The 14,716-nt window shown below is 38.8% G+C and overlaps 2 protein-coding genes across 6 annotated transcripts in view; one reads left to right on the top strand and one right to left on the bottom strand.

Moving 5' to 3' along the window:
• The window catches only part of LOC107715017 (testis development-related protein-like), a 16,837-nt gene extending 11,336 nt beyond the window's left edge, over positions 1-5,501 (top strand). Inside the window, exons 3-4 of the mRNA XM_016521043.1 lie at positions 2,125-2,240; positions 4,760-5,501. Coding sequence (XP_016376529.1) covers positions 2,125-2,240; positions 4,760-5,192 — 549 coding nt within the window. The 3' untranslated portion in view covers positions 5,193-5,501. The remainder of the gene's footprint in view (positions 1-2,124; positions 2,241-4,759) is intronic.
• A 2,366-nt stretch (positions 5,502-7,867) lies between these two features.
• The window catches only part of LOC107715015 (F-box only protein 25-like), an 18,001-nt gene continuing 11,152 nt past the window's right edge, over positions 7,868-14,716 (bottom strand). For 4 of the 5 annotated variants that reach the window (XM_016521040.1, XM_016521039.1, XM_016521038.1 and 1 more), the window contains exons 4-12: positions 14,288-14,337; positions 14,029-14,121; positions 13,831-13,924; positions 13,522-13,706; positions 12,685-12,768; positions 12,189-12,287; positions 10,994-11,137; positions 9,944-9,970; positions 7,868-8,812 (exon numbers count right to left, since the gene is read on the bottom strand). In XM_016521040.1, coding sequence (XP_016376526.1) covers positions 8,723-8,812; positions 9,944-9,970; positions 10,994-11,137; positions 12,189-12,287; positions 12,685-12,768; positions 13,522-13,706; positions 13,831-13,924; positions 14,029-14,121; positions 14,288-14,337 — 866 coding nt within the window. In that variant the 3' untranslated portion in view covers positions 7,868-8,722. The remainder of the gene's footprint in view (positions 8,813-9,943; positions 9,971-10,993; positions 11,138-12,188; positions 12,288-12,684; positions 12,769-13,521; positions 13,707-13,830; positions 13,925-14,028; positions 14,122-14,287; positions 14,338-14,716) is intronic. The other variant, XM_016521042.1, reaches the window with a different exon arrangement.

The following is a 14,716-nucleotide window of genomic DNA, read 5'->3' as shown; positions in this document are numbered from 1 at the left end:
CTCGCTCCCCAGCATCCCGATGTTGGGCCGCATCCGCCAGCTCGATAGCCTCCACGAGCTCCAAGGTGGTGGTTGGGTTCCTCATTCCAACTGCCTGTCGGTGAGATCGGGGAAGGGCTCGGAGAAGATGGTCTATCACCACGCGTTCCGCCACCTGACTAGCCGATAAAGCCCCCTCCAGCAGCCAGTGCTGCGTGAGTTCGGCGGCCTGGGCACGGGCCGGCAGACGGGGCTTATATTCCCATTCGTGGAAGTACTGAGCGGCACAGATAGAGGATAACCCCAGGCGGGCTAGAATTTCCTTCTTGACCTCCTTATACTTCCATCTCCGGCGGCCCCCTCTTGGGCTGGCAGGCTGCGTAGCCGTGGCCAGCAGGCGGTCAAACCCGGGCCAGTCTCTCCCGATCAGCACGGGGACGGGAAGATCCTTCATTACCCCAACTTCCACAGGCCAGGCGCCAGGAGCGGCAGAAATGGTCACCCTGCGAGCTGGAACTTTTCGTGTATCTCCGTGGACACAGGTTATGGGGAGGAAGGTTTTATACTCCATTCGTGGGGCGAGAATATGAGACCGTACCAGAGTGACCGCTCTGCCGGAGTCTGCTTCCACATCATCATGGGGGGTCAGCTTGGGTAGCAGCTTAGCGACTTGTACTCGGGGGTCCGGCAGCGGCATGCGTTGAGCGGCGGTGGCACGAAGGGCCTCTGTCTCCCCTTGACTGGTGGTGAGGTGCTCAACGACCTGTTGCTGGCGGATGCTAACCTCGGTGAGCCACTGGAGGATTTCGTCCATGGTGGCTGTTGCTGGCGGGTGCTAACCTCGGTGAGCCACTGGAGGATTCCGTCCATGTTGGGGGAGGAGCGCTCGCCTGTGACAGAAACCCGGAGACACAAAGGGAAAAAAATGTGAAAGGTGAGGTGAAGGAGATCGCTTGTCAGTAATTCTTCACTGATCTGCCTGCATTCTCCACCAGTGTCACGGGGTGAAGAATCACACGACAAGGATGGCTCAATAAATGCCCCGGAGGGTGGATTTATTTACGGGAGGGTGTGAAAAAGAGAAAGGTCCAGGTGGGTGCTCCGGTGCCGTGAGTGCTCTCTTCCTTCTTCCCAGTGCAGTGGGTCCGTGCTGTGCTCCTGTGGGGCTGGTCGGTCACATGCTGCTGTCTGTGGGAGAAACGAGAGGGCGACTTAAGGCTCAGTCTCATGGAGAAGTGTCTCCTGGGTGGCAGGGCTTGCGTGGCTTATGTAGCCGCCGCCTGATGAGCTGCAGCTGTGACCGATCAGCCTGTGACGAGGACGGGCAGGTGTTCCTCGCTTGTTTCCAGGGCGACGCTGATGAAGCTTCGGGACGCTCGTCACAATATATATATATATATATATATTATGTGTATTATATGTGTGTGTGTGTGTTCAAATATTATTATAAATGAATATATATATTTTGCACTACAGTAATTGTCATTAAAAGAATATCATATGCAAAAAATAAGTTTTAACCAACGTATCCTCTTGATTTTTTTTTTCTTTTCATTTTGATTTTGGAGTCAAATATGACCCAATATATGGTGTGATAAAATATTATTTACATTTTGTTTTTTATTTAAATCAAGGGAGAAAATTCTGTACAAGGCAGGTCAGAAAAAAATGAACAACTTATGAAAGGGAGCAAGAAATTGTGTCAAAGGTTCTTTCCTATATAATACACTGCAAAGCTGGGCTGGTATTTCAAATCCTGAGGGTCACACTGAACGCAGGCAGGAGGGAGTCAGATTGCCAAATGACCCAAAACATGCGCACATACACACGTGTGTCTGCGATCCGCTGTAATCAACATAGGCCTTTCCTGTTTTTACTGCGTGATGCCCTCTGTCCGTCAGATACAGCTTTTTGCTCCTGCGTTCAAGATGAAGTGTGTCTTTGTGATTAGTTGTCTTAGTTTGTGCCAGGCCTAAACCTGCAATCATCTCTTACCGTCTGTATTTCCGTCTCACTGAAAAACCAAAGTTGAGTCTTCCTGACACATAACACACAAACGGTCAATTTACTGTGCGCAGAGCCCTGTTGTATGAATAAACAAGCGATTTCATTATGGTTTCTGACTCTGTTTTTGACCTTTTGTAGGATTCAAAATTAAAGAAAGTTAAATCAAAGCGAGAAAAAGGAGACAAGAAGTTGTTTCCATCTCAGGACGATGAACACATCTTGCTGACAGGAGTCACTGTCTCTCACAGAAGAGGGTAAGCTAAAGCTAAATGAAGCATGTTTTGCAAGCCTCAGGATTCCAATATGTATTTTTTAGATGATTACAATAATTTTAGATGATTATACCCAGTAAGTAGAGCTAGGTGGGACAACCAAAATCGTATAATTTAAATGTATGAGTAATTTTATATTACAGTAGCAGCAGTATATGTCATGCCATAGATATCTTTTCTGAAAGGTTAACCTCAAAATGTTTTTAATACTTAATCATGTATTGATTGCTTATTTTTTGTTATTATTATTATTATTTGTATTTTTTGTATTTCCAAATGATAATATAGACATGGGTCTTTTTTTTTATTTTATTTTTTTTACTTCTAGTAATTTTTAGTAGCTTAAACATGACCTGTTGGTGTTTTAATGATGTTTAAAAGATTGAATGTATGTCAATTCAATGTTTTGAGATTATTATCACACACACACACACACACACACACACACAAAGGCATTCAAAATAGAACACAATGGTTTCTAGCTTATGTGCTTCTGCATTGGATGTGCTTAGTGGGAAAATTCAAAACCACATTGTCCAAATCTTTTGGTCTGCCTCAAGCTCACGCCATTAGTTGAGCCAGAAATTGCCATGTTGGGCTGCTGAAACAAACAAAGCCATGTTGTAAGAGCAGCACAGGGCCGCAGTGTTTACAGTCAGTCTTTGGGGGAAATGAACCAATGGCTTTCTTATAGTTGACTCTGCATATTAAAGTTAGTTTAGGAAAAAGTATTTTAACACCAGAGATACACACACGGCACCTTTGAGTGCCTAGAAATGAACATTTCCATACTGTATGCCATAAAAATAGAGATAAATATATCTTTACATAGCAATGGAATATCTCACATATATGTTTTTGTAGATAAATATAGTGTAATTTTAAATAAGCAAGTCAACCATCAAGTAAGTGTCTGAAATGGAAACCGCACCCTGTGGCCCGGCCTCTGTCCTTCCTGCTGAAGCATATGTGACTGCCTTGTGCCATTATGACACAAAACTAAACACCATAATGTACGTACAGCATATTAAATTCACTGTTGAGTCTTGTATCTTTTCATATAAGCAAAAATAAATAAATATATGTATATACACTATTTTGCCAAAAGTATTTGGACACCCCCTTCTAATGAACAGGTGTGACTACTTTGGTAATTTCCATGAGTACAAATCTTAAAGGGTTAGTTCACCCAAAAAAATAAAATTCTGTCATTAATTACTCACCCTCATGTCGTTCCAAACCAGTAAGACCTTTGTTCATCTTCGGAACACAAATTAAGATATTTTTGATAAAATTTGAGAGCTCTCTGACCCTCCGTGGACAGCAATGCAACTGAAATGTTCCCAGGTCTAGAAACGTAGCAAGGACATCAGTAAAATAGTCCATGTGACATCAGTGGTTGAACCGTAATTTTACGAAGCTACGAGAATACTTTTTGTGCGCAAAGAAAATAACAATTTATCATCTTCCACCATTTTGGAGAGTACCCTAGAACGTACTCAACGTAATCAGCGTTGTTTACGTTCAGTAGACAGCACGCACATGCTGAACGTAAAGAACGTTGATTACGTAGATTACGTTGTTTAATAAATTGTTATTAATATTGTTTTCTGTGCGCACAAAAGGTATTCTTGTAGCTTCGTAAAATTACGGTTGAACGGTTATATATTATATTATATAAATAAATAAATAAATATATGCGACATTGGGGGGGGGCAAGGGGGGCAGTTGCTATAATCCATTCAGAATTTGAATAAAACTTTCGTTTTTCGGACACATACATGCTGTTAGTTTCGAGAATTTTGCTGGATTCATTCTCGAAATATCAGCGATAAGCAATGGACGGGACAAAAATCCCTAGGTGATTTATTCTGGAAGCGGAATAAACGTGAATCCGTATTCAGAAAACGATTGCTAACGGTTGCCTGTTACATTACAGTACATAAAATTTCACTTACCACATAAACAGAGAAAGACTGAGGACGATGGCGTCATGACTGAGGACGATGGCGAATGATTTGCAGATCCTCAGCACCACTGACAAACATTTAATCTTGTAAAATGTGTGGTAAATACTGCCGCTCCATAGTATAAACAGACTACGCGCGATCACAAAACTAGAAAGTGAAACTAAAAAGCGATCGGGCATTCAAAAGCAGTTTCAATGCCAGGCATAATAGCTGCTCCCTGATGCCCACAATACAGTATAATTACCCAATGATATAACTGAGAAAAATTATTAAAATATGTATTTTCCTCCCATCTCGTATTTATTCACTTTAGGGGTTCCGTAACACGTCATTTTCTTTCCTCGAACACGGTATTGGGATGCGTTGGATATACACAAATATATATAGTTGCTGAAATTTCTTGGAATTCGCTTAATTTGTTTAATTATTGAACTTTTTTCAGTCATCCAAGCAGTACCAGAGGTGTTAATAATTTTTTATGGTAAAATATTTTCACTTTATAATAAATCAGGCTTCTTCATTCTCTCTCAGGTCTGCTAAGAAAAACTGGGAGGACGACAAGAGTAAAGCGCACCCAGAAAAAGACAAAGCACACTGTCTGTGGGACAGCATCTCGATGACGATGAAGCAAATCACACCCACGAGGAAGATTGACAAGATTGAGGGCTGGGAGCCTCCTCAGCTGAACGACGGAATGGAGGAGGAAAAAAATGAGCCGGAGAAGAAGAGGAGCGACTCGTCCCCGCTGTCCTCCCCTCTGTCACTGTCTCTGCCGCATTCTCTGGGTTTGCCGTCCTGGGTTGGCTTGGGTTCGGAGGAGGACTCGTCTCGTTACTCTAGTCTGACTGAATCACAGACAGGCGGCCCTGCCCAGTGGGCGGCTCGGGCACGAGATAAATTAGCCGCCGTTCGCCGCCGAAGTCCAGCCAGCCTATCAGAAAGTAATTGGGAGGGGCTAAAATGATTTACATATTAATGTCTGTGAGGATGGCCACACCCCTGTGTATACCTACTCTAATTGGACAGCCCACCGATGTGAAGAGTAGGACCCTCAGACCAAGAGTGCCTGATTTAATGATTTATTGTCACTTTTCCAATTGATATAAAATGCGTATCCAACTTTTGAATGGAGCTCCTTCAGAGAAATCACTGGATGTACTCATAGTTAATCACCATGCTGTTTTGTACATTACTTTTAAAGGCTATAAAAGACATTTAAACACTCAAAGGGAGAGTTCAACCAAAAATGAAAATCATTTATTCACCCTCATGTCATTCCAAACCTGATTTTTAAAATGTTCTTCAAACCTGTTATGTTGAACACAAAAGATGAAGAATAGCAGAATGTCCCAAGGAGCGTAAACCTCAGTCAGACGCCATATTGAATTTAACGCAGATGATAACGAGGCTGTGAGGGATAGACTTTGCAGTCTTTACAATGGCATGTACTGTATACAGGTCCTAATCACATAAATTTCACATCTTTCAAAACTGTTTTATTAAGTTTTTGTCTACCAAAAGTTTTTCAGAAAGACATTTCAAAGGCTTGGCAATCGGCATGTTTTTAAATAGCGGTACAATACATTGAACGCCCTGTGCTACTTCTATCCCTCACAACCTCGTTTTTATCCCTGTTAAAAAAATAAATATGGCACTATCCTGACCAAGGTCTATTGTCTATTCAGTAGACATGGTAGCTGCTAAAATTACAATAAAGTCTCATAATATATATTCCAAATTACAGTTCAGATATTATATGAGAAACAGCCAATGTCATTGAATAAAGCAATAAGTCTCCATTCATCCTTCTGAAGTCATTGTATGAAAAGTCAGTCAGGACATTCTGCTAAACTTCTCTTTTTCACAGAATAAAATCAAACTGGTTTGGGGTGACATAAGGGTGAATAAACGACGACAGAATATTAATTTTGTAGGTGAACTCTGTCTCTTTAAATCTACGTTTTATTAGTGCACACTGCAGTACCCATCGTCACAGACAGAGGGCGCGTCTCAATCGCCAGACTCGCTTATGACAAGAAATCGATGCTTTTTGTATGTAATGCTTGAATCTTCGATTCACTTGTGACTTGTCGTTCATTTATTTCGCTATGTAGTTGAAGAGTGAAACGCCTTCCACTGATCAGTGTAGATCTACTGCCTGCTGTTTCACAATCATAATGCACTGTAATTACTCTATGCAATGATTGTCTTGCTATAATCCCAAACTACTTGCTATTTTGATCATGCTTACAATTTATTCAGTGGTGCCACTATTCAGTCACAAGAAGAGCTTACTGTGACTTGATGAGACATACAGGGAACAGCTATAAATTGAATGTGTATGTGCTCGGTCTTGGAGCTTGGAGCTTTCATCAAACAGCTAATTATAGTTATTGGATTCATTTGGGAAAAACACAGTCTTCTAGGATTGAAACTTAAGTTCTGAAGCAGGTTGGATGAGTATCCAGATGTCTTATGGTAACGATTACCGTTACAAACCTTAATATTTGAAGCCTTCCAACGACCTCAAGAGCTGTGCCGTTTTATCATGAAGTATTCTTCTTTGCTGTGCCTCGACTTAAAATTCATTTTGTATTGTGATCACAACATGTTAACCAGTTATTCTCTTCCAACACGATAAAAATGACAATACTCATTTATAAGTCCAATATAAAATGTATTTTATAACCCTTTGGGTGATGCCATTGAACAGCCTAAGATCTTTGGTTTGCTAGAAGAACATGTCTGAGAGTCTTATTACTGATTTTAGGAGATTATTTATAATCAGATTCTGAAAGTAAGTGGGTTTGCTGCTCTTAGTTGTTCAAAGTAGCTTTATATAATTAGTCTACCAATGTGTTTAACTTTGAAAGATGATTACAAATTGTTAGTTTCAGATTCTGCTCTTTATATTTTGGGCCTTTGCGAGAATCTTATTTTGATTTCTATCTTGATACTACTGAATTTTTTTTTTTTCTGTATTATGATTTAAATGCAAATAATAAAATGTTGTTCCAGGGGTTCAGATTAAGTTGGTGATTCTGAATTCAAAGTTACTTTGTACTCAAGCATTATTTTCCCCCACAAAAAGTTTCGGTTCGGTAAGATTTTTTAATGTTTTTGAAAAACAAAATCCACATATTTTATTTAGAGCCGTTTTGGACTTTTCACAGTTAAATCAAGCACGATCTGTTCATATTTCTCTCCTGATTCAGACAAGATTACGTTTTCACTGAAGAAAGCAATATTTTGGATAAACAACTCGTATTTTAGCTGGAAGTAAGTTTAAAGTTAAAGCGTCTTAATGATGGATTTGTATTTTACAAACACACAACTTTTCACAAGACATTAATTGATAGACTGAAGTCATGTGGATTACTTGTGGATTATAGTGATGTTTTTATCAGCTGTTTGGACTCTCATTCTGATGGCACCCATTCACTGCAGAGGATCCATTAGTGAGCAAGTGATGTAATGCTCAATTTCTCCAAATCTGTTCTGATGAAGAAACAAACTCACCTACATCTTGGATGGCCTGTGGGTTTGTAAATGTTAAGCAAATTTTCATTTTTGGTGAACTATTCCTAGGCCTTGGTCTCTATCAGCCTTTTTTCTGGGCACCAAAAAAATCACAAGACCTATTTCCCAAAAGTTTTAATTATTTTAGGCAACGATGTTTCTTGCAAATGCTTGATCGTACCAAGCACATCCTACACTTAACCCATTTCAATGACATTTATATTACTGGAATAGCAAAGGAATATTACAAAGTTCAGAGAAAGGATATAAAATACATTTGTTCATAAATAGCAAAGCTTACATTAGATTTTCCATCTGCCCTCGCAACAGATTTGACAAAAGTGTATCGTAAAAAGTTGTTTTGTGCAGCAAATGTACACTTTAGTGTTGACGCATCAAATATATACACACAGCATGACAAAACGACACGAGAACCCACGTAAACATTAACCTACGACTACTTCTGACGTGCATTTCATTGGTATAGAAATGAAAATACATACATGAAAAGACAAGATAACCTCTGCTTAGGATCTCCCACACTTTTCGCTTCAGCTTGTCTTTCCCAAAAGCAAGTTTGTTTTCTTTGTTTTCCTTTTTTAACAAACAATCCTTCACATATCCTGCCTCTTTTTGCTGTTTATCTCCCATCTTTCTGTGCTTAAAGAACAAATGAATTCTCTGAGAACGCAATGAGGAACAAAAACAAAAAAAAGAGGACAATACAAAAGAAACACTAATATTATGACATCTTTCCATAAGCCCTTAAAAGTTTGGGTGAGGCAACAGAAAATTCAATTATTAGTTACATTTTCGGAAGTTTGAACGTTTTAATAACAGAACGACTGTCTGGGAAACGTAAAAGGAAAGGACATGGTTTGGAGCACAGAGTTGAAAAGTCGAACATATTTGATCAGTTTCAGAGTCTTGGTTAGAGGTTATCAAAAGGTCAGAGGTCCAAGAACATTCTGAATTTCAGAACTTGAAGAGGTCTATGAAGTGCTGAGGAGAGACGGGGGTGAGGCAGCTGTCTGGATCGTTCGCTGTGCAAGGATGTCCTGAGTCCTGAGATGCAAAGAGAGAATCAGTTTAAAACATTTTCTGAGGAAGTCGCTGCCACATTGGTTGGTTGCTAGGGTCCCTTCTTCCCTCTTAAAAATAAACGGTTCCAGGGAAAAACCAATTTGGGTTCCCCCAAAGAAGCTTTCAGTGAACAGTTAGCGTGAAAAAACATTTTAATAATCTAGAAGATGAGTTACCAATGCTGGGTAAATTACTTACAAATTGTAGCCCATTACTGACGTGTACTTAGTAAAATTGTAGTTAGTAATGTAATCTATTACATTACACATTTTAGGTCATGTATTTGGGCTACTACTTCTAGATTACTTTTGACCTAATTTGTTTATCATATTATTTTACAGACACTGTAAAATAAAGTGTAACCTAATCCAGATTACATATAACCAGTTACTATCTAGCAATGTAAAGGCCCGTTCACACAAGGACATTAACTATAAAGATAACAATAAAGATATAGTTCTAAAAATAGTTCTCAATATTAAAGAATAGCAGAGTCCACACTACAACAATAACGACAAAGGCACAGAGAAACGATATCGTTGGAATCATTTTCAGAACTATTTTTTCCAGCTGATGAACGATGCAAACATTGACAGCCAATCAGAATCCATCCTGCTGTAACGAGCTCGAGAATTTAAAGCGGCAGACGCACGTGCGCTTAGAATAAACAGACGATATCGTTCGCTGGTGTGGACGCTAATATCGTTATCTTTATAGTTATCGTTCTTGGTGTGAACGGGGCTTTAGTTACACACGGCAATGTAATACGTTAGAGGTTTGTTCAAATTCCTAATTAGTATTAGCAAAAATAATGGTCATTGTATGTATGTTCATGTGATTAGCATTAGTGTATAACGTTGTGGAACATACTGACGACATAAAAAAGCAAATGGAAAAAAAGAATACATTTAGATAAATGTCCACTCAAATATTAAATGAATACAAAAGACAGATAAAGTCCAGCTGATTTGAATGGACTGAAGTGCAAGACAGAATGATGGACAGAAAGGGTGATGAGAAAAAGAAAAAAAATGACCGATGAAGCAAAACAAATTTTGTTTACAGACACTAATTTCAAAACGCTGGCACACTCATATAAGATTTAGCATGTACCTTAAAGATCAAAGCCAGGTGTCTGTCCTTTAGGAGATAAGGGACCAGGAGGAGAACAGGAAAAAAAATAAAAGGTCAAAGGGTACAGGAAGAGGGCTGATATTACTGAATAGAAATAACCCGAAAGAGTTGAAATTAAACTTTTTCAAAATGAAAATAAGTATGTTAAAAGTGAGCCTTAATTTTTCAGCTTCTGTCATTTATGTGAATGAGCTATTCTTTTAAATACACTACTGTTCAAACATTTGGGGCAAGAAAGAATATTTTCTTCAATAAATTAATACTTTTTTCACAAAAATGCATTCAATTGATCAAAAGTGACAGTAATGACATTTACAATGTTACGAAAGATTTCTATTTCAAATAAATGCTTTTCGTATGAACTTTGTATTCATCAAGGAATCCTGAAAAACATGTATCACAACAAAAATATTATGCAGCATTGCAATGTTTTCAACATTGATAATAATACGAAATGTTTCTTGAGCAGCAAATCAGCATATCAGAATGACACGACTGAAGCAATGACTGATTTTGCTTTGTCATCACATAAATAAATTTCTTCGTTTTTCAAATTATTTTAAATATTGCACGATATTACTTCACTTTTTTTGTGCCCAGTAAAAAGGCTTATAGAGACTGAGGCCTTAATGGAATAGTTCACCAAAAAAATGAACATTTCCTCAGACTTGGTAAGCATAAGAGGCATTTAACAAATCTTACTGACCCCAAATGTTTTAACGCTAGAGTATATACTGGTTAATACTGGTCCCCTATATTTTAAATAAAGATGACTGGAACAAACTGATGCTTGTATGTTGATAATTGTGGCTATATGGTTTTCTGCCCACAAACTGCAATTATAGAAGATATTTGCACACACAAAAAAAGCATGCAGGGGTAGGAGCAATCAAGTGTGCACATACTGTACAGGGCTTCAACAAGGGAAACGTTTGAGAAGAGCACTTAAATCTACATAGTAACAAGGAGGGATGTCGTGCTGTTTATTCAGAGACCAGAATGTTTGACATTTAAATAAGGATTTCTTACATTCCAGAAGAGGATGCTACAGTGCTTGCAGAACTGCAGAGTGTCTCCGTACTGTTCTTTCTGAGGGTAGTATTTCTGAAGTGTGAAAAACATCAGCTTCCAGTCCACATGGCCCTTCTCTGACAGAATCAAGTGCCTGCAGAACTGAACACACAAACAGAGAGCTCTGTGAGGAACAAGCCTGACTGCCATCTTGTGGTCAAATTAGGTCACTGACCCAACTTTCAGCTAGTTTTAAAGGCAGAGTAAGTGATTTTTCAAAAACACTTTAGAAAACTGATTCGGCCGAATCGCAAAACAAACTTGTAGCCAATCAGCAATAAGGGGCGTGTCTACTCGTGATGTGGAGGAGAGCACGTTCAGTGCATGGGACGGCTTGTAGCCAATCAGCAATAAGGGGCGTGTCTACTCGTCTCGTGATGTGGAGGAGAGAGCTTTCAGTGCATGGGACGGACATTAGCCGAGCCGAGCGACAGAGAGATAGAGATGGCGGATAAAAAACAAAAGAGGAAAACGTCTGCGGAACGATAAGGCAAGAAGTAGGACCCGTGTAAATATCGGATCAGCTTTCCAGCGCTGGAGAGAACTCAAGGAGCGGAGGCCTACGATCGGACGCCGAGGTTGCTTTGTTTCTTCTCAATAGGTGAGTAACACCGTGTCTACAACAGCTAAAGTCCGCCTACACTGGACGGGATCAAACGACCGTTGAAAACCATTTGAAATTTGTGTCAGCACGTCATAAATAGAACCCGGCAGCAGTTTTCTGTCGGGGATTTGTTGCGCCGCGCCGCTCACGTCCGTAGACACGGTGTAACATTGGTTTTGCTTTGTTTCACAGAACTAATCGTTGCCTGGGTTGCGTACGTATATGTGGGGCGGAGCTATCAAAATAGGGGCAAGACCCTTTTGGGGTAGGGGCGTGTTTGTTTTGGTGATTTCAAATATCAACATTGGCTACCAGAAATCACTTACTCGGCCTTTAATCTCCAAAGATAAATGGTTATTATTATGTGCTTAAACAGACAATTATATATGGGCAATTCTTCAATTTGAAGCATGACTACTTGAAATATTGATATATATATATATATAGTATACGTGGATTTGTGTGTGATGGTAATGACAGTATCTCTAACTGATGAATCATCCAATTAGAACTGTTTATGAGTGACTTAATAAAAGTCTTATTCCTCACCTGTTTCTCAGCAAAATGAAACTGGCACAGTTTCTTCCACAGTTGCCGGTCCTCACTGAGCATGTGCAGTGTTGGTGTGGCTTGTCCCAGATTGATGATGTCACAGGCATCACTAAACTTATACAGGATGTTGTTTTGCATGTGCAAAGGGAGGTCACTCAGTGTCATGCCATTTGAAACTTGCTGCAACAAGACATAGGCTATTTAGCATTATATTTTACCACTGATTATTATTTTTCTGCATTTTTATAATATTTAGTAATTTGGCCTTAAAGGGTTAGTTCACCCAAAAATGACGGTGACACGGAGGAGACAAATTCTTGAATAAAGTGCTTTTTTTTTTCTCTTTTGCGCACAAAAAGTATTCTCGTATTGCTGTCTATGGGTGTGTCAGAGAGCTGTCAGAATACATCAAAAATATCTTAATTTGTGTTCCGAAGATGAACGGAGTTCTTATGGGTTTGGAACGACATGAGGGCGGTCCCAGATTGATGATGTCACAGGCATCACTAAACTTATACAGGATGTTGTTTTGCATGTGCAAAGGGAGGTCACTCAGTGTCATGCCATTTGAAACTTGCTGCAACAAGACATAGGCTATTTAGCATTATATTTTACCACTGATTATTATTTTTCTGCATTTTTATAATATTTAGTAATTTGGCCTTAAAGGGTTAGTTCACCCAAAAATGACGGTGACACGGAGGAGACAAATTCTTGAATAAAGTGCTTTTTTTTTTCTCTTTTGCGCACAAAAAGTATTCTCGTATTGCTGTCTATGGGTGTGTCAGAGAGCTGTCAGAATACATCAAAAATATCTTAATTTGTGTTCCGAAGATGAACGGAGTTCTTATGGGTTTGGAACGACATGAGGGCGAGTAATTAATGACAGAATTTTCATTTTTGGGTGAACTATCCCTTTAAATAAATGCGATATTTATATTGATATATGATTATTTATTTATTATTTAGTAATGTTTTATTAGTTTATTGATTTATAATTAATTTAAGGTTATTATTTATTATTTTATATTAATTATATATTATGTAATAACATTTCATTTTTTATATAATAAATGCATACTGTGACAAAAAATTAAAAATGCTACATGATATCGAATAATAATATAATCATGTTAATATAATCATATTATTTATTAATCATCCCACTACTCACAACTAGATGTGTGTTGACTGTGAAACTGATCTGTGCATTTATATAAATTAATTTATTTATCTTTCCTTTTCTGGTGCTCATTCAGAACTCATTCAGAAAACCCACTGACCCACTTTTGCCCATGCCTAACCCTTAAGAAAATTATGAAAAGACTACCTTTGGAATTTGTAAATTGTTGAGCTGCTGCTGCCAGTTTAAGATGGTTTCTAAACGGCAGACCCAAATGTTGATGTTGCCAATCAGCACAGACTTCCCAACTTCTCGGATGAGGATGCAGAGTGTGGAGCTTAGATCATTCAACAACGCCTTGATCAGACGTGGGTTCTGATGGTCATCCAGAACTGTGCGATTAAAAACAAACAAATATACATGTACATTTGTATAAGCACATATATCAGGACAATATGTCTTCCGCATTTTCTATGCAACTGGATAAAGTCCGAAAAAAAAAAAAGATCAGCTCACCTTTTCTCACAATCTTCTCCAGGACATTGAAATAGTTTTTCTGAGCAGCTCCACTCAAAGACGTCAGCTGGGATTTGGCAATCAACTGCAGAAGCTAAGATAAGTAAACAAAGTGGATAACGTGAGAGAGGATACAGAAGGAAAGCAGAGTAAGTAAATCAAATGGAGAGAGGCATTCTTGCAATTGTTCTTACTTACATTGACCACATAGTTGAAGCGCCTCACATCCTGAATGGCGCTGGAAAAGTCTAGACGATTGAAGGCCTCACCAAGCGTACAGTACCCATGCCTCTGCAACAACAAACACACGGTTCACATTTGACAAAGGTTAGAAAAGACTACCGATGGGAGAACTGTGATATATAAGCAATGGCATCAAACGTTCTATGACTCATGTTGTTTTTTTGCTACTCTTTGAGTCTTGTACATGTTGATGCTATGACATAATTCATCTCACCTCTCGCGTACTCTCCTTCTGAACGTAGATCCACCTCTCCTGGAACAAAACTGAGAAAAGCAATAAAATATATTTCATCTATATACTATAACTTTAAAGGTATCTGAAAATTCGAAATGAAATGAAAATTCTCTCACTTACTCACCCCTATACTGTTCCAAACGTGAATGGCATTCTTTTTTCTGCGGAACGTAAAAGAAGATATTTTGAAAAATGTTGCTAACCAAACAGTTTCAAATCAATGGGAACTGAAACCGTGTGGTTACCAGATTTCCTTCAAAATATGTTCTTTTGTGTTCCATAGAAGAAAGAAATGCGTAGATGTCCAGAAAAGCTTGAGGGTGAGTAAATGATGACAGAATTTTCAACTGCTTAGGTTTATATTTGCATTTATCTGTGATTGGCTAAGATGTAAAAAAAAAAAAAAAA

This window comes from Sinocyclocheilus rhinocerous, unplaced genomic scaffold (assembly GCF_001515625.1).
Source record: "Sinocyclocheilus rhinocerous isolate Xijiao unplaced genomic scaffold, SAMN03320098_v1.1 scaffold28, whole genome shotgun sequence".
Taxonomy (NCBI): Eukaryota; Metazoa; Chordata; class Actinopteri; order Cypriniformes; family Cyprinidae; genus Sinocyclocheilus; species Sinocyclocheilus rhinocerous.
The sequence above is the reverse complement of the archived record's forward strand: the minus strand, read 5'-3'. Positions and strand labels throughout refer to the sequence as shown.